This window comes from Catharus ustulatus, chromosome 4 (assembly GCF_009819885.2).
Source record: "Catharus ustulatus isolate bCatUst1 chromosome 4, bCatUst1.pri.v2, whole genome shotgun sequence".
Taxonomy (NCBI): Eukaryota; Metazoa; Chordata; class Aves; order Passeriformes; family Turdidae; genus Catharus; species Catharus ustulatus.
In genome coordinates, this window is record NC_046224.1 from 20,280,767 (window position 1) to 20,308,197 (window position 27,431).

Below are 27,431 nucleotides of genomic sequence, written 5' to 3' on the forward strand. Positions count from 1 at the left end.
ACCCAAAAGCATGAAAGACTTTAACCCAGAACGTTGCATAAGCCACTATGTATTTCAATAATTTTTTCATTAGTCATAATTGTAAAATATTCTTTTAGTTCTCTGCAACTATTGAATCCAGATGAGATGCAATATTATATTTTGCAAGTTTGTGCTTGACTTCATGATAATACAAGTGCCTGGAATATTACATTGTATCACGCCTTAGTATTATTTACCTGTCATATTGCAGATTTTAAGAAAAGTATTTTGTGTACAACAATTTAGAAGAAATTTGTGTAGAAATTTCAAGACAAGTAATAAATGCGGTATATTTCCCGTAATTCTTTTTTTTTTTCTGTGGGGAAAAAAACTCCAGGGTAAATTAAAAACAAATTCTTAGACCAAAAACTTGGGCTGAACAGTTCCCAAGAAATGAAAAACAATAACTTTTTAAATGTTTATGCATGTATAAATACAAATGTGTATCTTCTTGCGCTTGAAAGAGGCTTTCTAAAATATCTTCCCTCAAGCCAGGATCAAGCTGAAGGCATAAGAGGAAATACTGATGTTAGAACTTTGCCCTCTGTATATTGCAGGAGGATAATGTATTATCCATCTTACTGCTGCTGACTGCATTTTTTCCATTCTATTAACAGCCAGAATACAGAATAAAATAACTGTTCCCTTATATTTTATTTCTCTACTTAGTGCAAATTCAAACCTACTTTAAAAGATTTCCCTTTGATGCATTTAATGGGGCTGTGACAATAAAAAAGCAGCTTGTAAATCTTTGCATTTGCAGTTTAATTACTGCCACTGGACCTATTTCACTTTTAAATAAAATGAAACCTTGAAATTGTTTTAAATCATCTGCTACAGAAACAGGGTATTTTTGTGGCTTAAATTCTTATTATTTTCATGTGTAAAAGTTTAAACAAAATGAAAGACATCCAAATTCTTCTGTTATCATTGTTTACACATGCAGTTTTCAATGTTATTTCAATAATGCGTAGCATAAATTATAGCAAAATAAAATATTGCAAATATTCAGTATTAAAAATGTTAAGTATTATGCAGTTCACATCCCTGCATGTCATAGGAATCAACACCAGGGCTCTAGGTTTTTTGTACCAAATGCGATATTAAAGTAGAAAAGTAAGCAATGTTTTCCAGCCTTAACCAGTAAGGACAAATGCTACTAAAAGCTGCAGCTGCCCATTATCATGTTATAGACTGGTCCAAGAGATAAGAATGGCCAGAAGAAATTAAACCCCTCTTTTTTCATATGCCACACTGGAAAAAAAAAATGAACACAGAAATAAAAAAGGCTAAATGCAGCAAACTGAAACATACAAAGACAATAGACAGCATCAAAGAAATTCTGTGATGGCTGAGTGGGAGTTTAGAAATCAAATTTACAGGTAACAAATGAAGAAACAGCATCAGAATTATTTGTGGCTCCTAGTGAGGTCCTAAACACTGTCATGCCAGCAGCCATAAATTATTGCTGTCAGTCAGAATTTCCTTAGGTCTGTATATTTTTAGGTACTGGCTAATGCCTGAATATCACATAAGTTCTATTGTCAAGCTTTGGTGCCTTATCCATAAAATCAAGGAAGGTGGTGGTGATCCTGCCTAAAAGTCACAAGCTGTCCAGACTTCTGTCACCTGCCACCATGTCCACTTTGAAGCTGCTCTCATCTATTAATATTTATGTCTTCTCCAGTCTGATTGTAAGGAATGTTAGGGGTTTTTTTCTGATAAAGAAGTCAGAGATCTGGTGCTGATGACCTTTGAGCATTATCATCATTCATTCTCATTCTCATGCTGATGAGGTGTATTTTTATTTCTCAGCTTGTGCATATTGTTCAAGTCCTGCTGCATCTCAGAGGCTGCCTTTGTTTGAGCCCTGATGGTCTTTCTCCCTTAGCTGTTATGAAAATTCTCACATTAGGTGCTCCTGTGACTGAAATCTTCTCCTACGCACCCTAATATGGAGACTTAATGAGAAATGCAGACTTTTGTTTAATGTTACTGAGATTTGGTGCCATTTACTCATCTTATTTGATGTTTCATTATGCATATACCATATTGTGATTGACTCATTCTGTGAAAGGCTGACATTCTAGTAATTTAATTTTTCGTGTTTTTCTGTTATTTTGAAAATAAATTTTCCTCATTATTGAGCAATAGAGTATTTTTAAAAAACAGAGCTAAGATACAGAAATTTTTCTCTGTGAGCATTTGTAGTTTGTTTTGCTGAAGTTACCAGGTTTCAGTAGTCATGAAAAGATAGGGATTTTTGTTTTGTCATTTTACTCTACAGAGCAGTTCTAGGAATTTGAGTATTGGGAAATAAAATACTGATATTGACAGAAAGGGAAGAATCTGGACCCAAACTTTAAGTTGGCAGCAGGACCTCTGACATTGTGAAATACACTGTTGTCTTCCTGGACGGGTTACAGGTGCTGAAGTACATTCAGATCCAAGGCAAAAAAGAAATAGCCGCACTTTCAAAGCATTGGCAAGAGGCCACCTTTTTCCATTGAATGTGGGATACAAAGTTCCCATTGATTTGGATAAGAGGCTCCTGCAACCTAAAGCAAAGTTTGGTGTTGGAACATGGATACCTAATAATTTACATTGTCCCTGTATTTTCTAATTTGGTTATTAGTACTGAGCAAGGGTGGTGCTTCAAATCCCCCTTGTGCTGGGGTTTGTGCAGAGAAACAAAATGATCTTCACTGACGTGTCCAAAGTGTCTAACCCTCCAAAAGATCATGTGCATCCTCGTGGAAGGAGACACATCATCCTGTGACTCAAGGCAAAACTGGCACACTGCCCAAGTCATTTAGAAATTTAGATCACTCTAAATTGCAAAATATAGGAAAAAACTTTTCTGTTTACACACCTTTCCTGCACGATCTACCACATAGAGTCATCCAGTGCTAGGTACGTGAAGTACAAATAAAATTGCTAAAATTATTTAAATTATATCTACAGAATAGAGCTATACTCGTGAAAGCAAGAACAGATGTCAGAGGCCCAATCTCTTTTCTTCTGCATAAGTGTACTTCTTCAGGCCAAAAACTTTTTTAGACTCTGCCTATGAAGACTAGCTCAAGGCAGTGCAGATGCTGCTCCTGTGTGCCAGACCACATTTCTCTCTTGACTGCAGGCACTCAGGCCACTGCTAAAGGAGGGTATGTGGAAAGGTCATTTGCACCCTCCTTACAGGCTTGGTTTGCTGTTTGTTTGGTTGGGTTTTTAAACTAAAGTTTCCTTGCTCGAAATTATGACTTAACAGATGTCCTATGGATTGCTTTAAAGAAGATGAGGGCTTGGTACTTGGTTGTGAGTTCTGCTCAACACATGCTAATGTCTCATTTAAGGCGGCCATTTCACACCTACAAGATAATGACAGACAGAAAAGTATGTGCCCATGCTCTGGTGTGTCTTCTCTCTTGGCTAGATTTTCCCCTGATTTGGCACTCAGCATCAAGGGGGTGAATTTGGTCAGTTTTATGCATTTGAATAGCTCAGAAGGGAGAGCTAATAAGCAATATGAAAAGCAATTCTGGTAGATGGAACAATGTGAAAGATAAAATGTAAGTTCATGAGTAATTAGAATATTTTATTTGCATAAAGCAGCTGCAAATATACCCTTGGTTTCATATTCACTAACACCTCAATGTTTATCAAGCAAAAACGATCTCTATCTATATTAATAACACAATGGTAGTTACTGTTAATTAGCATTTAGTCTCAAGCTTTCTTCTTGCAATAGATTAATTATCCAGTTTTGCAAAGTTGCCAAAATAGAAGAGAGAATGCTGCCTCAAAAAGCTGGCAATACTGACTTGATATCACAGTAAATACATGTATTCCAGGATTATGTTGAACAGATTATTATTCATGGCCTGAAACTGCAAACTTTACGAAGGTAGCAGTCATGTTACCATTAAAGAGAAATCGTAACAATAAAACTCTAAAAGACAAGGCCTATAGTAATGCTGTGTCTTGAACTACAGATGGGGATGAACCTGTACAAGCAAGGGATGTTGAATGAATAATGTTCACGGGTTTAAATCTGCTCTAGTTTGATGCTGCAAAGCTGCACTCAGTAAAGCTTGTATTTCCCACTGACCACACTTGGGTTTACAGCCAGACATGCATGAACAAAATGAAATAATCAAATGATCTGTAGGATCTTCTGCAGGTTAGGTAGGAACCTGTATAATGCAGAAAGATGCCCAATGACATATGAAAGATAAGCATTCTTTTACTGCCATAATGCTGCATGAAATAAGGTTTTTGAAATATTTTGAAGAAAATTAGGAAGGAGTCACTATTAGCAGTGACCAGGAAGCTCTGCCTGCCTGACAGAACTGTGCAGGGCTCTTGTCTGATCTAAATATAGAGGGTTAGGCGGAACTAACTTTTCTGTTCTCAATGAGGCCCAAAATATAATTTCATCTATTTGATTTATTTTTACTTTTGAGCTATAACTTGTAGTAATAACATTAGGAAAATCATGTAACTCATTTATTCTCTAGCCTTTCCAGTTATAAGCACCAAATCACCTTTAATTCTTGTTCTGATAATCTGATTGAAATGGCAACATCTCATACAGTAGCTAGGGGAAAAAAAGTAAGAACTAGAAACATCTGTTTCCTGTGTTTCCTGCTTTTCTTTTTTTTCTTTCTTTCTATTGGAGCTTATTAAATCCAAACTGAAGTGTTTACTATCACATTAGAAAACAGCCCCCTCTTGTGACAGAAAAACAATTTCTGTAACACACATACAGGAAGATGAAGTAATAGCAGGGAAACTCGACAGCAAAACTGCTAAAAGATTCCGTTATCTTAATTCCAAAATTGTTCATTTTTCACTGATTTTTAAAATAAGTGTCTTGTGACAAATATCAGTTTAAAGATTTTGTGGTTCTGTTCTCAGGAAAAGTGGTAAATCACTTGCATTGGTCATCCCTTTTTAAAATCCCTTTCATCTCTATGGTTTTATTTCTCTGTTCACAGTGCACTAATGCAGAGTTCCCTGCAGTAATTTTATTTGCTTTCACATCTATACTAATTTTTTGCTTTACCCTTTCATTCTTAACGTTAGCGTCTAAGCTTTCTGGGCAGGGATTTTTTCACTACATGCTTAGGCATTGTTTGGACCAGTGAGGACCTGAATTAGTTTTTCCACATCCTGTTTGGCAGCACCATTTTCATCCTACTTCTGCTATATAGACAACAGGATTTGAGGAGCTTGGGGTCACCAAAAGCAATGAAATAATACAGCTGAAAGCTAACCTGACTTTGGAAATAAAAAAGAGAAAGAAACCTCCAAATTATGAATATGAGAAACAAATGATGGGAGTTTTAGTCACAGCCCACTTCCTCCCATTTCTTGTTTCCTGTTAAGGCGATTGTGCCCAGCAGCATATCTTGCACAGAGACTTCTAAACCTATCAAGGTTATCTTGGATTTTTCTTGTGTTTTTGCTGAGCTATTCATTTTCATGAAAGGAATTCATTTGCTCTGCTTTAAGGTCCAGTTTTTTACTTCTATTTTTTCCTTCTTTCATGCAAACTTTAAGATTTTGGTGTGCTACTTACATATTATAAGGAACCTTGGCATTTAAAACCACCCAAGAGAGACAGACGGTTCCCCAAAAGTTAGCAATAACAAGCATTCAAAATTTTCAGTAGTTAATGCTGATGACTAACAACATAAGCCTTGCAGCACATTAGATGCTATGACTATTGTTTGCTCTGTAAGAAGATCCAGCTGTGTTACTAACTTCTACAGGATGAGCTGACCTGCATCATATATATCCCCTTAATTGACTTAGACTCAGTAGTTTTGAACTCATCACAGAAACAAGATTTGTGGCTTGTAATCCAAAGTGAACATAAATTGCACATGTCATGTGTTTAGACACATGAATCAGCTGTAAAATAAACCACACCCTGCAAGACCATTCTTTCACTGTTGGGACACATAACTATTCCACTGCTTGAAGTAAATTCACTGTCACAGCAAAATGTGACTGTTTCACAGTTGAGTCAAATGACTTCATGTTTCCCTTCTTCGAGTTCCACCTGCTGAGTTTCAGTTTGAATTTCGCCTGCTGGAGGCACTCCAAATCTCACTAGAGCTGGACTTCAGCTTCATGCTGTACACACGACTCAAACCCACATTATTTCATGTGATTTCCAAGGCAAGTTATAAAGATTTCTCCTAGAACAGCTCAAAATTAAGATTAAATCTACAAGAGATCCTATGGCCCTCATCTGTGGGAACCAAGGAGTTTTCCATCCTTTCAGCCAAGGAAGGCCAAAAGGCTCTTGCTGCAGAACCACTGGTTTGGATGTCTACACTGCTTCAGAGCTGCAAGCAGCCACTGTCAATGGTTTATGTCTGCTCTGAGTGACTCACATATCATTCGAAAAAGGAATAATTTTGATGTCACAGGACTTCTCTTTTACACCAAAGAGCAGGATGGACTACATCTGTATTTAAGGCTAACTAAGAACATTGTGACCTGATGACAAAGTCAGCAAGAAGAAGTCCCTTTGGCATGCCTTAGTTTGGAAACCCCAAAGGCTTCTGCTGATGATGAGAGAATCACATGATCCCATTCTAAAATAGGCTTGGATTTTAGCTATTTTTAGCTCTGTATTTTATAACACATTATTTTATGCTTTAAGGTAGTAGTAATTGCAAGCAAGTTGATCTTGGACTACAGGTAATCCTAGACCTAAAGTTTCAGGCTACATAAAAGGAATAATTAAGTGTCTTTATGAAGTCAACTGAAGCAACTGCCCAAGGCAGTTAGGTGCAGAGTTGGGCTAAACACCTGAGAGGTTTCCACATAACTAATGCAGAGACAGGGAACACAGGGTCTGCTTTACAAAGAGGATTATCAGCAGACAACGAGGAAACCACGTATGAGACTTGTCCTGAAGAGCCAGATGGAAAAACCTGCAGAGTAAAATGGTTTGAAAGAAAGACTTTGAAACAGTGCAAAACGAAATTGCCAGTGCTTGGCTGTGTCTAGTTTGCTCTGGAAAACAAGGGTGTGCTTGCACTTTTGTAACTAGTTGTCTTGCATCATGATTTCTGTAGTAGATTTCTCCCACCAAGACAGTCAATATGAAATATGAAATAATTGCTGTGTAGCAATAAACCAGACTGCTTCAATAATTAAGACATACTATAACCATTTTTTCACTCTCACAGGCCTCTCGGATGAATTCATAACTCCCATGTTTAATTTTTATAAAAGCATTGGAGAGCTGAAGATGACACAGGAAGAATACGCACTGCTCACAGCCATAGTTATCCTGTCTCCAGGTAACTTCTCAACCAGAGTTAAATATTAGTGGTTCTGGAAAGAAAACATGAGGAGCATGAAGTGAGATTTGTAAAAACTTGCATTCTACATGGAGTAAGTAAACGTGCGTGCTCATTCTGTATATTCAGTTGTTAAACCAGAAAACAAGCACATAAATACAAACTCCAAATGTCTTGCTACACCATTTGGTTTTGAATACAAGGAAGACAATGCTTAAATAATGTGCTTTAAAAAATTATGGGTATCTCTTTGCTGCTTAGCAGAACAGACATCTTCCTTCAGAAAACCCCAGATGTGGCTACATGCACATCACCTCTGACCTTTGTGGAATGACACATATTTTAGAGGGAAATTGGAAACAATATAATTTAGAATAGAGTATGGCAATTAAGGTCTTCAGACTTTATTGGGAGGTTTCCAAATGAGGTTTCATGAAAGATGGGATGGTGAAGCATTTCCATCATTCTTTAAGTCAGTGTGTTTCCGGAAATTTTTTTACACCAAAAATCCCATCCTTCTCTTTTCCTCCCAATCCAAGTATCCAATCAAATGTTTCCATATGAACAAAATAAAGACACAAGTATTTTTTAACAGAGAAATTTAATCTGAGGATGAGGATGTTTGATTTCACCCTGGTGACCTGCTTGTACATTCTTCTCGACTGGCTAAATTCCCCAGGTGGTACTACATCTCCAAGAACTCAGGGTGTTGCTCAGTTTTTGCAATGCATTGCAAGACATAATCTGGTGTAGAACCACACGGAGAGATGATGATAGAACTCCAGTGAAGCACTGCAGAGTTAAAACACTTCAGTTTTTGAGGCTAAAGGTTTTCTCTAGCTAGAAGTGGGACGCTTGGACAAAATCCCTAAAGCAAAAATACAGCATTAAACCTTTTTATTTCATATTAATTTGAAAAGAACTGTTCTTAGTAGGTGTGAACATCAGCGGCCGGTATAAATATTTGAATATTTTTATATTAACTTATCAGTGTAAATGATTGTAATGTATCAGAGCATATATTTGCTAATCACTTCTTTTCTTTAAAACCATAATCAGATCGACAATACATAAAGGACAGAGATTCTGTGGAAAGGCTTCAAGAACCACTGCTGGATATTCTACAAAAAGTCTGCAAACTTCACCACCCAGATAACCCTCAACACTTTGCATGTCTTCTGGGTCGTCTCACAGAATTACGGACTTTTAACCATCATCACGCCGAGATGCTGATGTCATGGAGAGTGAACGACCACAAATTCACACCTCTTCTCTGTGAGATCTGGGATGTGCAGTGATGGATACTTCCTTATTTTATTTTAGAAGAAATATATTTTAAAAGGACCACATAGCACTTATTTTCATAGAAAAGTATCCCACGGTGCATTATATTTTCTTCACTGCATTTTTATAGAAACGTGCCATGGATTCATAAGAGTCATTTTGTTCATTACGCACAGAATTTTGTATAGCTATCAGTATAACTTTTTCTGTATTTATACCCTCTGATCAGAAAGACCCCACCAGCTCTTCAGAGGAATCCGAATAATTCCTGCTGCAATTATGTTGATGCGGTTACAGTTCCTCTGAAAAGAAATGGGGAAATGCAAGTTTCCATTCATAATTTTTCATTGCAGTGGGGTTTTTTTTGTTCTTTACCTCTGTCAAAGAGTATGTTCCAGATAGTTACAATAATAAACCCCCTGAAATGGTTAATGTCATAGTCATTTGCAGTTCAGTTCTGAAATATGTTGATGTAAGGTGCGCAAGGATGTTATTTCTTCACGAAATGAAAAATTATGTAATGGACAAAAACCACACATACAAAAACTCTTTTCATGATATAACATATAACTTCAATTGCATTATTATTTCGAAGTAAAAATTATAGAGTATCTTTGTGAAAGCGTGTCACAGGTTATTTTGCTTTGTGACTTTGACTGCTGGTGCTTAATGGCTCTCACAAATACCATCAGGTAAGCGTGTCTGGGTGCTGTGCGCGGAGGTGCGGATGCCGGGGGCTGCAGGAGGCCGGGGGGACTCGGTGCGCTCCCAGCCACGCGAGCCCAGGCGGCGGCGGCGGCGGCGGCAGCTCCGGGCACAACGCCGGCTGCCACGGGGCCCTGCGGCTCCCAGCGCGGAGTCCCAGCCCGGGGGCGACGTCCCAGCCCGGGGGCGGTCTCCCAGCCCGGTCCCTGTCCCAGCCCGGGGGCGGTCTCCCAGCCCGGGGGCGATGTCCCAGCCCGGGGGCGATGTCCCAGCCCGGGGGCGGTGTTCCAGCCCGCGGTCCCGGTGCCGGTCCCAGCCCAGGGGCAGTGTTCCAGCCCGCGGTCCCGGTGCCCGTGCCGGTCCCGGGGCGGTGCCGCGGCTCCGGGCCAGGTGCGGCGGGCCCGGCCCCGCCCCCGGCGCCGATTGGCGCTTTCGAAAGGAGCGGCCGGCGCGGTGCCGTCCGATGTGCCGCAAGGACACAGCGCGGGACCGGACAGGACGGCACGGCACAGCGCAGCGCAGCACGGCACGGCACGGCACAGCAGAGCGGTGGGTATGGCGGCAGTCCGGTCCCGGCCCGCGGGGGAGGTGCGGGGCCGGTCCGTGCGGGCAGCGGGGCGCTGCGGCGCAGCCTCGTTCGCGGCGGCGCTCGGGGGTCCCGCCTGTGTGCGGGGAGCGCTGGGACCGCGCTGAGAGTCCCCGTGTCCGGGAGTACCGGCAGAGCTCGGCGTTGTGCGGAGCCCGTCGCTGGCATCGGCCCGGCCACTCTTCCAGCGGCTGCAGTTCCCATCCAGCGTCTCTGCCACGGATGTCGGAAGTGCCTCGAAACTTACTTACCTTGGAGAGGGGAGAGTTTTTGCATAGCAGCCTTCAAACCAGTCTCTCCTGTGCCCTACGCAGGCGTTTGAGGTTGCAGTGCTGTTTCTGCAGGAAATTTCCCCCAGTGCTCTTGGCTAAAACACGCATTCATATTGCTTAATAAGCCGGAAAGCGTCTGGCTCCTTTCTTTGCCCAAAAGCTGGCCGTGTTCCAGGGATGCTGTGTGTCACCTTTGGCATAGCATCAGACCGACACATGGGAAAAACTCCATGTATTCCTTTAGGAGCTATAAGGCCTGACTGGCCCATGCATTTGAAATTGTACTGGGTGGATTTTTCAGAACAAGACACGATCTTAAATTTAAGTCATAATAAACTACTCTTGACTGTGGCCAGCCAGCAGCCTGCTAAATGAGCATGGAAAAATGCTCCCCTCCACGCTGCTTTGCTGGAAGAAGTGTGGAGTAGCAATGGGAGGGAGAGAAGAACTTGCCTGTGTACGTGCGGGAGCAGCTGGGGCAGCGTGTCTGGTGTCAAGCAGCCTCTGCCCAAACTGGATGCTCCTGTGGGAAAGCAGCCGCCTGCATGTCTCCTGCGGATATGCCAGCTGCTGAGACCGACTGCTCCTCCCTGATTTCTAGTGGGTTTCTCTGCCCTGACAGGTGTACCCAGGGCCTTTGCTGCCATTCGGAAGGGAGTGCTCCCTGCCTCTGCTGGTGTGCGCTTCATGGAGAGGTGTAGGGAGCACTCAGCGTGCCTTAATGTAACCAGGTGGTTGCCACCTTAAAGCCCATCACCTCGCACTGACTAGTCTGGTTCTTTCTCTTTCGTGCCTCTGAGGCCTCCCCAGGGAAGCAGAGCTCTTGCTGACTCGGTAATGCAACAAAAAGGCTCTGTAATTGCTGTAGTGATGGAGGGAGTAGCGTTCCATTCAGTGGATGTCTCTTGTGCCTACCCCTTTTCTTCTGCATGGGTCTGTTAAAAAAATCTTGACTATCCTGTAGTAGGTTTCAACAGATACTGACTTGACAAGTTCTTTCATTTCAGTATGCTTATAAACATGAGTTTCAGTAGGTACAGTCAAGACTAATCCAGTTGCTGTGGGTTAGAGTGTTGTGTGACTACCTTTGGGTGTTGATGGAATAGAAGATGATGTTATATATCTTAAATACAGGGTGAAGATGTAGAAGTGTTTCTACCCAAGTTTTTTCTTAATGAGCCTGTTAACAGAAGGCATTTTAATGAGCCTGTGAATCCCTTTAGATTTCACTAAGCAAGGCCAATGGCTGCTTCATCTATGTTTTAACTATCTGTAGGGTTGAGGATTTTGTTTGTTTGTTTATATGTAAACTGTTCAGTCAAGTAAAATGGGATTTGGACTCGGTTCATCTTGTGCTACAGAATGGGCTGTAATTAGTGTAGCATGTCTTACTGGTTGGGCCCCAGTGAGTGATCTATGAATCCTGATACAACTGATCCCAAGCAGGCTATCTCATGTGGCATCTAAGAGCATGTATTAACAACCTGAAGTATTTGTGTAAAGTGCTTTAGCTTTGATTTGCTGACTCTGCTATTTCTCAGTGTCTGGGGGCAAAGTTCTGAGCATCTCTGTGGAGAGCAGAGGCAAACTGTGGTCTCACAAGTCTATGTGGGTCATATCCAGGGTGTGTCTGCACCCCCTTTCCTGAGGAATGCTGTCCCTATGCCACATATCAATAGATAGGGATGTTTTCCTCATCTCTCTTAGCTGGTGCTGATCCATAGCTCTAGTCCTTCACAGGAACTTTGGCACTCAACCAGCTGAAGGCAATTCTTGCCTCTCCTGAGATATCATTTGGGGCTGACCACCCATCTCCCAGTTAATCAGTCTCTCTGTGTTGATCCAGCTGTAAGGTGTGGCCAGGTGACATCTCCTCTCCTTCCATCCCACAGAGCCATTGGCAGCAGAAGTAGCAGCAGAAATGAAAGTGGGGTTGGTGGTGGGGAGCCTCTATGCTTACTGAGCTCGTAAGTGGACTGGTTGCCCCTTGGTTTGGAAACGCTCACCAGTTTCTGGTGTTTTCCTTGTTTTAAAGGGTGAAGCAGGGAGGGGAAAATAGGAAAAAAAAACATTAGGAAGAGGAAGAATTTTTCAAATAATTGTTTCTACTGTGATGGGCTTATTGAGTCTTTTGTCCCAAGGGACCTTGAGGGTATCAAGGTCTGCCTGGAAATGAGAATGGCATGGCCCGAAGCTATTCGGGGGATATGTTACAGTGTATTTATTCTGAGCTCCTTTCTTTCCCTGTCTGAACATCAAATGCCTGTTGAATGAGAGTTGATAAAACTGGCATGTGTAGAAACTGATGCAGTCCTATCTGGGGCTGCCAAAGTTCAGTACCAGATACTTACTTCATTCATTATGTACAGCTTTTTGATGCAGGGAGCCCAACTGGTTTTAGAAGAAGTCAGATTTGGTTATGACTCTGCCTGATACTGCAGTAATCACCTCACCACAGCACATTCTGCACATTTGCAGGCTGACTGCTTGAAGGTGGCAGATCTGGGTCTTCTTATCCTGTGCCTCTCCTAGTAAGTGGTAAGGCTACACTTATCTGTATTCCCTAAAATCTCTGACCTGAACTGTTTGGCATCTGAAAATGAGTAATTGTTACTGTATTACTACTTCAACTCAAAATTCATGCACTGTAGCTCGCATCATCAGAGGGGGCTTTTGTTAAGTGTTTTTTAGATGCTCTGATACTAACTGAAGCCTTTTGACTTTCTAGAGAGCTCTGACATATGGGCTTATAAAATAACTTGTTTTAGAAGAGCAGGCCCTTGAAGTTCAAGTGCCACAATTTTCCTCAATCTCCTCTTTTTTTTTCTTGGCAAGACTAGTTTTTGTTAGGCATGCCACAAAACTGCAGATGCTGAGCATTCCTGTGATAGCTGCAGTGTGAATATTTTGCTTTGTTCATGTTTTGAGGGCTCCCTGTGAATTAGGCTGTCTTTTGTTTTCCCTTGGCAGTTAATATGCTAGAGCTCTTGTTAGCCTATATGGAACTCCTTATTTTAATGAGACCAACTTCTTTACTGGCTGTTCTGCTGTTGTTTTATTTATTTTTTTAATCAATGAAGCCTCTTATTGAGCTTCTCTTAGGACAATAGCTTTATGTCAAAGGAAAATGAATTCCCCTGGACAAAGCTGTGGGAAGCATAACATGCTCATTAGTAATGCTTGGTATATACCCTTCCCTTCCCTTGTTCATTCATAAAAGGAAAAATGACATCAAGGAGAGGATGTCTCTCTTTTGTTGCTGTTGGTTTTTTTTTTTTTTTCCCTAGAAATAAAAGGAAGGGGTAAGATATCACTTGGAGTGTCTCTGATAAGGTCTGAGAAGTGTTAGCAGTTCTGGTACAAGGAAGTGTCTTCACCTGAAACCAAGCTGGTTGCTCATTTGCCAGTTGTAGAGGTAAGTTGTTTGAAATGCCTGATAGATGTGGTCCTAGGTAGTCTGCGAGGTTTAAGGGAGTGAGAAGGAGCAAGGGAGAGAAAATGACACCATTCTGCTTTCTATGCAGGATGAAAGGGTAAGAAATTTTACAAAAATTGTGTTTTCTGTGATGGGCTCTTCAGCCTTTTGTCATAGGAAGGCTGGGTTGTGCTGGAGAGAAGATGCCATCTACATACAAAGCCTAAATACCTGGGACAGGAGAGGAAAATTACTCATTTTTAAATGAAAACAGACGAGTCAAAAATGTCTGATAATGTCTGCAATCTGGTTTTCAGTTTAATCAGTATGATGAAATTTAATTGCAGCTATTAAGTAACAGAGCAAGTAAGTTGTTTTTAACAGGCTTCAAGACACAGATAGGAAATTTTTGACATTGTAAAATACCACTGGAAAATTATTATGGAGAAATACCTTCTGTACACATGCAGGCAGCTAACCTGGCAATGCTGCACATCTTTAGATCTGGAGCCTCCAGGGAAAGACTTACTAATCCTCAGCCTAGTGTAGAGCTTGTGCTGGATTTTCCCATGGTTGAAGGCATTGCTGGAAAATAGTGTTGGCTTCAGGAGAGAAAGCATTGACTGGATTGTCTCCAAGGTTTCCTTGATGCTCATTTTGCCAGGGATTTGTACTGATAACTATTTTGCTGCAATAGTTTGCAGCATTCCGTGGAAAACTTAGTGCATGCATTCTGCCTGCAAAGTCACAATCCCAACAGAGATTTATAAAAACATTGATTTCTCATGTGTCTGTGCTAGAATTTAATGGTCTTTAAGGTCCCTTCCAACCCACACCATTCTATGATTCTGTAAGAGAAAGTCTTGTTTGTCAAAGTTATTTCTTTGCTTTAAGGTTTTTCATGATCTTCCAAGTATTTAATGTAAATTCAGGATGCATATATCTGTCTGCACACATATACAAGATACACTTGTGAGAACTTGGAAGAAAAAGTCAGTGCCAGCAGTATTAAATCCAAGAATGGTTTGAAGTATGTGTATTACTCTCTGGCAAAATAAATGTCATACAGCTTCTAAAAATCTCGCCAACTTTGGAGCGTTGTTTGTGCATCTAAAGTTAGTTGCTACTTTTGCTGTAATAACTGCACTTTTATCTAAGGGCAGAGGACTGAAGTTGACTGAATACTGGATCAAAACCTTACCTACTAAGATATTTCCCTCTTTCCCCTTCCTATTAGACTCATTATTATTTTTCCAAAACAGCACTGATGGTTTTTTGTTAGGATTTTCATGAAAACAGAAGAGACTGCATTAAAAATCTCTTATTTTTCCCTACCCCAGGAGGAGAAACTAATGTAAAGCAGGTGACCATGCAGAATGCTGTTCAGGTAAATGCCTTTTCAAATGCTTAAATTCTGTATACCTGTATAATATTTTTTTAATATAGAAGTCTACTCTGATTCCCCAGTTACCTCTGATTGAAAAAAAAAAAGTAATTTTCCCCTTTTAGAAAGAGCAATGTGACAAGGATAACCCACTGTTATTATCACATAGGTGACCCATTCACTTCTTAGTGCTGTCAGCTAGGAAGGTTTTGAAGTCAAAACCTGAGATTACTGAAAAATTTCCATAATGGTTAAGAAGTGTTTTTTAATAACCTTATATTCTAGTTAGTCATCTAAGTACAAATAAATAAATGTATTTGACATACATGTTGAACTGAAGGAAAGTAGTTAAGAATACCAGAAGGACTCTGTCTTTGAAAATTTTTCTTTATAAAATTTCAGTGTAGTCCTTTTCTTGAAAGAACCTCTTATTTGTAAATTACCTCTCATCTAGAAAATATGCAGTCCTGAAGAGAAATGCTAAGTTTTGTGCTCAAGAATGTGTAATGCCTTTGCATGGGAACATTTCCTCTTTTAATGTTATAATTTTTAATGATTTAAGCACAAAATGCCTCTGAAATGTTTGATCAAGAAATCAGTAGTCTTTAGTAAATTATATGATAATTTTCAGATTTCATTACTTAAAATGTGCTGAGTTAAAGAAACCCAAAGCATTTAATGCATGTTCTCTTTATTCTGTATTCAGGGAAGTATGTAATTTAAAAATCCGAAGGAGTCAAGAGAGTGAATGCAGTGGTATATTGATGCAGGAGTTATTAACAAGAGCAGAACCATTTGATTGCTGTGTTGGTTTGCTGTATCTGTTGAAAGGGAAGTGAACACTTACTCTTTCAGTAATAGTTCTTCAGTCCAATTCAGAACCACAAGTTTTTTGTCATATGACTGCAAATATTAGAGCTTCCTGTCTTCAGCTTACTGGAATGTTCTGCAGGTGTGGTTTGGGGAGGAGCTGCCCTTGAGTCCCCGAAGCCCTCTGACTCCAAGACACGGGCCAGGTTTGGCAGATGTGTGCCTGTATGACCAATGGATATCTGTGAGGCACGAGGCCACTTTGGTGCCTATGCAAGAAGATCTCTCAATCTGGCTGTCTGGCTTGCTGGGTGAGCTTAAAAATAAATCACTGTAATGAATTTGAAAGCACTTCCAATGTTTTAGTCAGTGCTGACATGTAATATCTATAGTACTATTAAGATCTGGTGTATTTGAGTTTGAATGGCTGGGAGAATCGCATTAAAATGCATGCTTTGATTTCAGTTTTATTAGCTGCCACCTCTTAAGGGTTGCACAATTAATTATTCTAATTCATATTTCTGAGTCTTGTTAGTCTAATTAAAATATAATTAAACAAATATTTGGTTTTATTTTACTTACATTTTTCTTCTATTTTTCAGTCTTTAACACTGGTATACTGCTTGAGTTGCCTCTATGTTCATATGACTTTACCTTCTGTGGAGTAACTCCAATATTGATCTTCTTTTTCTTAAAGGAATGGAAGTCAAAGCAGAGCAACTGCTAGAAGAACTTGATAATGGGGTACTGCTTTGCCAATTGATTGGTGTTCTTCAAAACACAGTTAAAAAATGTTGTAGCACAAATAATTTAAGGGTGAGTTGTATAAAGATTTTTAAAATACATATATAAAGTCCTACATTTGAAGTAGTAGTTACAGGGAAAACAGGGGATTGAGGCTTCCCTAAGAGGTGTTTTGTATGCTGTGTATCCAGAGACTGATTAACAGCAAAGTGGCTTTATGGATGGGAAAACTCATCCAACAAATTACTTGCTTTGTTAATCACATCCTAAGGTCCTTACTAGGATTTTAGTTTGATTTCAGTAGAAGTCTTGCCAGAGGAACCTCTAGTCCGAGTCTGGAGTTTGTTCCCCTGACATCAGTATGGGTTGTTAATGAGATATCCATTGGCACTTGGTAGTATGTTTTATGCCAGGAAGTGGTGGCTGAATTCACGTGTACAGGTCAGCCATAAATGTACCCAAACCTGGAGACAGGCTTCAGTGTTTTCATTGAGAAGCAATGTTAGCTGAAATGTGGATTTCAAGCAAGTCTGTTACTTTGTATTACAAAGGCTGCAGAGCTAAAGACTCTTTACTCAGTGACTCTTCACAATGAGAAGGTAGAATGCCTTCTGTATTAGTGTAGCTTTTTTCATAGAATACATAGTGAATGAACACAAAATAATTACAACTGTTTCTGTAATCTGAATTTAGGATGTATTTTCCTTTGCAAATATGCTTTGAAATCTATTGGCAATGTTGATGTGAATGATGTACTTTTTGTTTTCTTCCCTTGCCAGAATTTTCCTATGAGAAAAGTTCCATGTAAGAAGGATGCTCCATCAGGATCTTTTTTTGCCAGAGATAATACAGCCAACTTTCTTAACTGGTGTAGAGCTATTGGAGTTGATGAGACATACCTCTTTGAATCTGAAGGCTTAGGTAACTCTCTCCTTTTGTAAGATTTGCTTTGATCTCTGTATGAATAACTACCTCACCAGGGAGATGCCTTGTTATAGACTTTTGAACTTTCTCTTGACTCTGCATGTCTCATCCAAGCTTTCATTTCTTTTAAGGCAGTGTCCAAGTAAAAGCCTTGAAAAATCCATTCAGTAACTAATAGAACTTGCATGATGCTTTTCCAAACTTCTGAAAGTTACTTGTGTGGAATGAAGTGGGCACTGAGAGCTGTGTAACAAAATGTCATGTTTTTCTTCAGTAAAAAGAACCACTGAGAAACAGAGGAGAAATATGTGGTTTCACTTTTTGTGTGTGGGAAGACCACAGGGCCACAGAGTCAACTCACAATAAGATCCTTTATTTGATATTAGAGCTCATTTTTGTTGCAAAAATCTCTCAGAATAATACATTCATGATGGTTAAATTTAGTAACCACATAAGGGTGTATTGCCTGAAATGGCAAAAGCCTGTTGGTAATGAGCATTTACTTCAGGACACTCTTAATATGGCTCTAAACCATTTTTTTCCCCATTTAATAAGATAGTAATAAAAATAAATATTGCCAACTATGAGTATGCCTGCCCCAGTGAACAAGTGGTGCTGTATAGCATCTTCTAGACTGATGATACGATGGAATAACATTTTTTTAAATTGCTAGTTAAAAGGATTGTACTTCCATCACATAAAACATAAGGAAATGCTCTTCTGCCAGCTGTTATGTCAGTAAAAATTAATTAATGCAAAACTTTCTATAGTAAGCCAAATTCTGAATAAGCAAAATATCTGCCTGTCAGCAGACTAGCAAAAAAATAATAACATAGTATTAACTGGATTTTGTAGTCCTTGTGCCGTTAAATGCTATTTACATGCTGGCTGGACTACCCACGCCTGTCTACTGGATAAGTCATCTTTTAACACAGTTGAGAAAACTTCATCATTTGCATCTGTCTCATTTTGATTAACTAGTGAGCGTATCTTTTCTCAGTACCAGGAAATACAGATGAGTAGAACTGTGTTACAAGAATATTTTTTTTTTTTTTTAGTTCCTTGTATGAATTGTATTGCTTAAACATATTAGTTCCTGTAAGTGGACAGGTAATTAGAACCTGTTTAGCTTCCCTGAGATAAGCAGACATGATTTACTAGTACTGTGGCTTTCACTCATAGCAAAAGAAGTGTTTTGAAGTCTGTAACTCTTGACACAAGCTTCCTTTGTGGCATAAATATCTTCTGTGAACCTTTTTGGCAGTTGAAATAAGCAGACTTGCAGTCTGCTAGATGAAACATTCTTTACACTGTTGTTTTCCATCAGACTTTCAAGCCATTCTTCATGAATGAAATAGAGGAAGGATAAGTTGACAATTGTCTTTTTCCCATCAGGTACATATAGCAGCACATCCTGAAAAGTGTAGATGACTGGGGAGGAAATAAATCAAGAGGCTGCTGAGACAGCAGAAAGGAGGAGTAGGCATTGTGGGGTGCCCTTTTACATCAATCAGAACAAATGTCTTGATCTTTGCTAGGGGACCATTTGGATTTTTCCCTTTTGGATCAAGCAAATTGAGACACTTTTGTTACACCTGGCAAATATACACACAAATGCACTAGAACAGAGATTAATTGGCATCTAAAAGTAGTTTTTAGATTATGGCTGTGTCTAATTTCTATTCTAGATTTGCCCTTCACAGTCAGATCTTTTACAAAGCAGGCTTAGACACTGGAGTAGATGATGTAAACAAGAAAATCTGACTTCATACTTGGATTGCACTTTAGGAAACATTTAAAGCAAAGGCACTTTAAATATCAAATTGAGCATCAGGAAGATGCTGGATTCCATTTGTAAATATAGAGCTGAAACTTTTGAAGCAGTGATAAGAAAAAGGATCTGTTGCTTGCTGAACTGGTGACAGTCACCCAGATTGTTCTTTCCCTGCCAAGGTTTAAAGGCACTCAGGCTGACTGGCTGTATAGCCATCCCTTTGTCAGCTAGGGCCCTTGCAGTGTATCCTCCTGTGGGTGGTGACCTCCAGACTGCATGCACAGACTGTGTCTATAGGCATGAGCATGAACAGATGGGTGTATTTTCCCACCTGTAGTTGCTAAGTGCCTTTCATCCTTAAGATTGAGATATTGCATTTGGGATGGGGATTGGGAAGCATTCACGTCTTTCTTTCCTGTTCTCATCAAGGAGGAAGATCATAAAATGTATTCCTCTTAGGAGGAAGAGAAGAGCGGTTTCAGGAGTGCTAGGATGGGTTTAAAGACTTTCTGGTATAGAAAATTAGAGTTGTAAAGCATGTAGTGCTTTATCAATGATAATGTACCTTGCCTCTGGGTAGGATGATGGGAAATTTATAGTCATGGATATTTCATCTTCTCTTCTCTTGACTGTACCTAATTGCATAGGCCTCCTGCAATAAATATGAACTATAACTCTTCTTTATTCTCTTCCCTTTTAGTGTTGCACAAGGATCCAAGACAAGTATATCTTTGTCTACTGGAAATTGGGCGCATTGTATCTGGGTATGTGATCCACACATGCTCCTAACAAGAACTTGAAGGACATATCCCACTAAGTAAAAGCTAAGACAAAGTTAGGACATTATTTGTAGCTCTTAAGTGCAATGCAGTGGATGTTAATTCTGTGCAAAAAGTAATGTGTAGCTTTTCTAGGACCATCATACAATATAAATATTTTTAAAATATTTATCAGACTCATTCCATGGGGAGGTGCTGTTCCATGCTTGTTTGTATAGTTATAGATATATAGCTTATAGATAATGTGTAGGTCTTGGAAGAACTCACTGAACATTAAATATGATTTTAAGGGTTTAATTTTTCCAGCTTTTTGGAAGGTATCTATTTATTATCTAAATGTAGACTTAATTTATTTCTAGTGCAGAGCTGGAAGATTTAAGATAGTCTGTCTAAATTGGATGTGACCTCAGCTGTGTAGTTTTGGAAGTATTTTTACTGCATCATCTGGTAACACCAAGGCTATCTTGGGAAGGGCTTCTCCTAGAAACTCAGAGATGCTCCTTCTCTTTGGATTATCAAGGCAATTACACCTCTGACTGATTCAGATGTCCATGTCTGTCAAGCCACTTATCATTTTGCAAATTTATCAACAGTTTTTTTGTTTTCTTTAGTAATTAAACACTCTGCTTTTGTATTTGAGGTATGGAGTTGAACCTCCTGTACTTGTAAAACTAGAGAAGGAAATTGAGCTAGAAGAAACCCTGCTGATGACCTCTGGGCCACCATCACCTCTTAGCACACCAAAGTCATGTTGTCACCATGGCGAGCTACACGAGGCAGTAAGTGCTACTTGAAAAGTGTGATATGGGCTTTAATTTAAACTTAGTTTTGTATTTGTATGATCTGTCTCAGTAAGGACAGGCTGGTCTTCATCTAATATGTGTGAACCAGAAGGATATGCACCTCTTTGTATGAGTTTGTTTTGTTTTGAAAATGTAAATAAAATGCTGTTCTATATGTTTTGGAGTGCTTTTAAACCTACGTTGATGTCCTTTCCTCTCTTTTCTTGTTTTTTTGAGTATAAAAAATGCTCTCATTCAATTTTTCTGGTGTGTCAATATTCTATGACTGCAATGAATGTTTCTCTTCAATTTCATCTTTTCATAAAACTTCATCAGATGTTAAGGTAGGCTTTCATGAAAGTCTTTTGAATGAAGATTTTAAATCAAACCTCTGTAGCTCTACCAATTGTAAACGAATAAATATGCAGAAAAGGAAGTTATTTGTACTTGTGAACTGGTCCAGAGGAGATGATGAACAATTTTCCTATTCTGCTTAAAAATTATTTTGTTTTAAAGGTCCTCTGTCTTTTAATGTAAAAACTCAGTTTCTTTGGGAATGTCAGCCACCAGATCCTTACTTTTTCTGAAAGCTCACAAGTTTTCCTTCTTGGCAATAGTCTCAGCCTTCCAATTTGTTGCATTTCTAAGAGGCAGATCTTCTCTAACCCAGCACTTATTTGGGGATTCCCTTCCCCCTTTTTTCAATGGTTTCCTTCCTGGGTCTTCCTTCTTAATAGAAGATTAACTCAATAGATGGTTAAACTCATTCTTCTGTCAAAATACTAACAAATGCTTTCAATTTAATAACTAGGTAAAACATATAGCAGAAGATCCTCCCTGCAGTTGTTCCCATCGATTTTCTATTGAATACTTATCAGAGGGACGTTATAGGCTGGGAGATAAAATACTCTTCATACGAGTAAGTAGTTTTGTAGAACTCCAAATTACATTTATTTTGGGGAGAGAAATATTTTTAAGTGAAATACCTAATTTTTAATTTTTATGGTGTTGTTTTAAAATTATTTAGGTTGGAACAACTTTTCATTTGATCCCTTATTCTAAATAGGTGTAATTACTCCATTATTTAGATCTTTGATCCACAAACCCATACCCAGAACTCTGTATACTAAACAAAGATTCTTACAGAATGGTTAAAATGTCTTCTGTAAAGATCTTTCCATTATCTCCTGACACAAAATTACTATCTCTTCAGGAGAAGCTATTTTATAAAATAATTGGGAAGCATAATCCTTGTTTATCGCATGATTTCTCTGTTTTAAAATGTTTCCCTGTAAGAAAGGAAGTACTCTTTTTAGCCAATTTCAATAGCTGGTGATGTAAGATGAAGGAAAACAAAACAAGATAAAAATTTCTCCTGTTCTTCTGCTCCCACCCCTCTTCCCCATTCTCAGATGCTACATGGCAAGCACGTGATGGTACGTGTTGGTGGAGGCTGGGACACTCTTCAAGGTTTTCTGCTCAAATATGATCCGTGCCGAGTGCTTCAGTTTGCAACTCTGGAACAAAAAATCCTGGCATTTCAGAAAGGGGTCACCAGTGACAGTGTCCCAAGCTTGTCAGCTAGAAATCAGGAGCCTCCTCTTATGAATCCAATGTCAGCTGTCAACATGTTTCAAAAGCAGCCATCAAAACCTCCTACTCCTGTGTCAGGTCTTGGGGCCAGTGGCAAGAAGGCTCTGTCTAAACGTCCTCAGTCCCCTGCCCTGGCATCACCAAGAGTGCCTGTGACCCCATCTTCCACTGCCAAGTCATCAACAGTCAGGTCCAAATTACAAGGGTCCTCAGCAACAGCTGTGCAGTCTCCTTTCAAGCCATTGGCTGGCACCTCAAAGAAACTGGAGTCTCCTGCCTGCAACTCACCAACTTCTGCTCCTTCACAGCCTGGAAGCAAAAGTTCTTCACGTGCAGGAGCAAGAACAGCTCTTGCTCCCTCTGAAACCTTGCGCAAACGTATTCGGTCCCCCGATGCTACCAAGGTGAAATTTGCCCTGCCTCAGGGCTCCCCAGCACCAGCACTCCATCCTGCCCTCTCACCCTCTAAAAAACAACCATCTCTCTTGTCTGGGACAGCTGGAACAACAACTTCAAAACAGAAGAGTGTCTCTGCTAAATGCAAACCTGTATCTGCCACTAAAACCAAAGGAAATTCAGTCGCTCCCAGGACTGCTCGGCTGCCGGCTACAAATCTGCGCACTGTTGCCAAGTTTGCACATTCTCAGCAATTCCTTGCAAAACCTCCTGAAAATGATATTCAGATCTCAGGTGCTGGGTCTCAGAATCCTCAGAAAGCCCCACAAACAACGTCTCCTCTGGCAAGGAACTTGAAAACTGTTTCCGAGCTAAAACTTTCTGCTTCTGCACCTTCTCTTGCAGATAGCAAAGCATCAAAGTCACCGCCTGCATTGTTACCTACAAGCAAAAATATGTCATCAGCTGGGAGCAAGCAACCAAATGCCAGTAGTCCCGCCCAGGTTGGACCCTCTTTATCCAAACCTGCTGAACGCACGCCTTTGTCCGTTGTACGGCTTCCTCAAACTTCAGCCAAAGCAGCAGTGACCAGAAAGCCAGCACAGCCTTCCACAAAAGGTCAGCACTCAACCAAAAATTTGCAAACAAACAAAAGCTTGACCCCAGCAGCCAAGAAACCACTCCCAAAGGAGCAGGCATATATCAAAGGAATGCCTGGTGTGTCAAAAGTTCCTCCTCTGAAGAGCAGGCAAGATGATCACTATTTTGTTATGACAGGGACTAAAAAGGCCAGAAAGTAAATTAATTTCTTATTTTCTGTGGAAGTCTCTGTTTTTTTCAAAAGGGCTTCTTGTAACTGCTACACTGAGGACAAGGAAAAAAGTTAAATAACACTACTTTTAATATGAAATATTAGGTATAACCTGCCTTTTGCTGCCTAATTTATTGTAAGAACTGTTTATCTTATGGTTTAGAAACTTCTATTTGGACATGTTAGAAGTGAGCTTACTTGCTGTGTTGTGCTGTGGAATGGCAAATATCCTTGATCTGCTGCAGAAAAGTGTGGGAGAGGACAAGGGAATTAAGGCTGATGCTTTTGCAGCAGAACTCTGGTGGTTCTGGCACATCTGCATTGAGGTGTGTGACAAGCAACAGAGCTGTGCACAAGCTGTAAAATTTCTAATACCTCAAACAAAACTATGAGTTTTGTTCTCTGGTGTCCCAGAACCCAAATCTGGGTCACATGTTTTGGAAAGAGAAGAAATTTCTAGTCCTGTTTAGATTTGACAGATGCTGTTAACAGTGTTCATTGTGGTCCCCCATATGCCTTAAAATGGATTCAGCTCACTTGGAAGTGGAGCTTAGTTTGTTTTCAATTGGACACAGATAATCATGGCCTTGATTACTCATTTTCACTGTGCCTTAGCCTCTCAAATTCAGAACAGAACTCTTCTGTGAGCAATACTACCTTTAAAACCCAGGGCCTTTAACCTTGCTTGGTCCATGCTCAAATCTAACTAGCTTGCCTAGAAAGCTCTTGCTGCATGGAGAGATGCTCCAGAGTTCCAGGGAATACACTTTCCCCTGAGCTGGAGCCCCACACCAGCTCCTACTCCTGGACTGGAGTCCCAAAACAGCTCTGCTGCAGCAACACTGAGCTGCAAGCACTGACCTGCTCTAGCAGAGCTTTACTGCTCTGCAGGAGTGGCCTTTGCACGTAAGACTGAATTGCTAAATACTTTTATCAGTGTTACAGGTTAATTTTTGTTGACACTCAAGTCTACAGTAGCCCTTCTTGTTTTATTTATGAGATCTCTTTCCTGGCTCTCCTCTATCACTCTCTGGAGGAATATTCCCGAAGAGGAATATAGTCTTCATTTGCCTTAAAAGATCTGTGCACTGTTTACTGCTCCTGAAGTCTTTCAGTGGGTTAAACATCTGTGGTGCTCAACACCTTTGCCCTTGAGAAATAAGCTTCATGGTGGATTGAAAACTACTGTCTTTGGGAGTAGTGCCGTTTGGGTTATTTTGGAGTTAATGAACAGTTGTCCCTGCAGACACTGAGGAGCTCTGAAGGTCTTTGAAGACATACTGATGGTTTCTACAGACTATCACTTCTGCCCTCCATTCTCAGTCTATTTATGGGCAGGAGTGGGTACCACCTGCCATAGAGGCTCCTGGATGGTGGAACAGGGATGTCTTTTTAAAAAGAGAAGAGTTCCATGGAGTATGTAGTTTCTGTTACTAAGTTGGTTTATTTTGGTTTTTTGGTTTTTTTTATTTTTTTTTTCTCCTGGAACTAGAGTAAGCAAACATCATAAACAGAGTTCTCATGTGATGTGGCAGAGTCATAGAGCTGCTTTTCTGAGCACCTTGTTAGCTTTTTTATTTAATTTATGATTCTATTTATGCATATCTACTGTACAATACTGCTCACAACCTGCTGGGAGTAAGCAGTAGATGCCAGTATCCAAACTGTAGGAGTAAAACAGATCTGGTAATGTGGACACAAGTCCTACAAGATCCCATGCAAAGCTTGTTTGTGGGAGGCCTTGGGCTTCATTGCTTTATGTGTACACTGATCAAAGCCCCTGCTACAATGATAGGCAGAGTATTGACTATAGTGGATTGCTGTCAGGTTTGCTAAATCTGGCACATGGTTTCATATGCTGAAAGCATTTTACAGTAGATGACTTGCTTTTGATTTTTGAGCTTCCAAACGGTGAGTTACATGTGATATATCTCATGCAGATCAATTGCTGACTTCTGGGGGTTTCTTCTTCATAACATCCCATATGGGGCTGTGTCTTAGATTTAAAATCTAAAACAGTGTTAATAACACACTGATGCTTGGGCTCTTCCTGAACAACCCTTTCCAGGGTCAAGTCTTTCTTTTTCCTGCTCTGCCTCCACAGTGAGTAGGCAGGAGACTGGGAGTGACATGACTGGGAACTGGCCAACCTGAACTGGCCCAAGGGCTATTCCATATCATAAAGCATCACCTCAACAATAAAAAGAAGGAAGAGGTAGAGAAAGAAGGACGTGCAGGTTGTGTGGCTTCTAAGGTGGCTGTTTGCCAGCTGGCTGGGCATCAGTCTGTCTACAGGAGTAGTGAAGGATTGTCTTTGCATCACTTGGTGGTTTACTTTTCATATCTCTTCTTCATTCATTAAACTCTTTATCTCAGCCTGTGAGTTTTGCTTTTGCTGCTCCTCTCTATCTTGCTGGAGGTGGAGGAGAGAAGGGGAGTGAGCAGCTGCTCTTGGCTGCTGAATGGGGTCAACCCACAGCACCTTTTAAACCATTTACAAGGTTTTAGGATAAATTTAGGCACTGAGGCTCTCGGATCTCTGTGTAACGAAACTTCGCTGCCTACCTTTCTGAACTACACAGATGATGAAGGCTTCATCTTTGTGATATGTTTTCATGTAATAGACTGAATTATAAACTTCAAAATGAAATAAAGATGCATAAACTGTTACAGTTGAAACTTTAATCAGCTAATCTAAAGTTACACGTGGGTAGACTTGGTTTGGTTTTATTGTAAAAACAGTGTATTTGAGGTGATCCAGCTTCTGTGAAAATTGTAGTCGCCAACTGCATACTCGTGTAACTTGAGGTGAGCCAAGCATAAGGTGTAACAAAGTACCTCCCAATGGAAATACATACTGTTTTTGCAATGTTTGCTGCCAAATAGCAAATCTAATCTTCAGTTTGTACTACCTTTTATGAGGGAAAGATAATTTGGAGCAAGAATCTGACTGAATTCTCCATGTGATACTGGTGTCATCTGTATGAGTACTTATTTGAAATAAACATACACTGCACCTTTATGTGCACACATGTTTCTTCTCCTGACATCTTTTTGCAGGGAGGGGGTGCGAATGCATTTCAGAAGGCTCACATTTTCTCCCTACCACCACATAAATAGTAAATTCCATCTCTGGCATAAAGAAGCTATGTCTAATCCATTGCTTTGTTTGGAGTTCAAGACATTTTTACTCTGACCCTGGTACCAATGTGGCTAATTATGTAGAAGGGGCTTCCTACTTTTTCCTAGCTGAACCTAAGTAGTTTCAGATATACCTCTGAAAGTTGTGTTTGCATCTCTACTTGAATTATAAAGCAAATGTTGTCCCTGCTTATATCTTGTCAACAAACTTAAGACCTATCTCTGTGTCTGTTGCCATTAATGACAGAAATTTAATTAGTTTTGTTGGGTGGAGAATTGGCTGTTCTCACTGGACCCACCTAACTAACTTTTTGTTTCCCTTCCCTATTAGATATTTTAAACTCCTAATGCTTGCCTTTGTCTGCCTGTTCCAAAATATCTTCAGCTCCTGCCAGCCTGGTGCTGGTGCCTAATCACACAGACTTACCCTTCCACCTCAGCCATGTCTAGTAAGCACGTGCACATGACATCTGCCATCCTTGTTCCTACAGGACCAAGCTCTGCATAGGTATTAGTTGCAGTTTTTGTTTTTTGTTTTGTGTTTTGTTTTGGTTTTTTTTTTAAGAGATGCTGTTACAGCTGGCGAGTAAAAGGCAAAGGCAGTCCAAGATTTTCTTAGGTAAGTATTGCAGCCCTAATTTATACATCCTAATTGTGTATATATCTATTATATTATATATATATACAC

General features: G+C 40.0%; 2 protein-coding genes across 4 annotated transcripts in view; both read left to right on the forward strand.

The window, feature by feature from the left end:
• NR1H4 (nuclear receptor subfamily 1 group H member 4) overlaps positions 1 to 8,641 on the forward strand; it is a 30,672-nt gene extending 22,031 nt beyond the window's left edge. For all 3 annotated transcript variants that reach the window (XM_033058665.1, XM_033058666.1, XM_033058667.1), the window contains 2 exons: positions 7,230 to 7,343; positions 8,403 to 8,641. In XM_033058665.1, the coding sequence (XP_032914556.1) occupies positions 7,230 to 7,343; positions 8,403 to 8,641 (353 nt within the window). The remainder of the gene's footprint in view (positions 1 to 7,229; positions 7,344 to 8,402) is intronic.
• Positions 8,642 to 13,571: 4,930 nt separating this feature from the next.
• On the forward strand, positions 13,572 to 26,646 carry GAS2L3 (growth arrest specific 2 like 3). The gene is made up of 9 exons (XM_033056908.1): positions 13,572 to 13,605; positions 14,946 to 14,992; positions 15,942 to 16,110; positions 16,497 to 16,615; positions 17,323 to 17,464; positions 19,942 to 20,005; positions 20,661 to 20,799; positions 21,614 to 21,721; positions 22,215 to 26,646. The coding sequence occupies exons 2-9, from the start codon at positions 14,975 to 14,977 to the stop codon at positions 23,589 to 23,591; spliced, it is 2,136 nt and encodes a 711-aa protein (XP_032912799.1). The 5' UTR covers positions 13,572 to 13,605; positions 14,946 to 14,974; the 3' UTR covers positions 23,592 to 26,646.
• The last annotated feature ends 785 nt before the right edge of the window (positions 26,647 to 27,431 follow it).

Coding starts and splice junctions, on each gene's coding strand:
- GAS2L3 (XM_033056908.1), top strand. Junction 20,006..20,660: donor ATTGGGCGCATTGTATCTGG/GTATGTGATCCA, acceptor TTTGTATTTGAG/GTATGGAGTTGAACCTCCTG. Junction 20,800..21,613: donor ATGGCGAGCTACACGAGGCA/GTAAGTGCTACT, acceptor TTTAATAACTAG/GTAAAACATATAGCAGAAGA.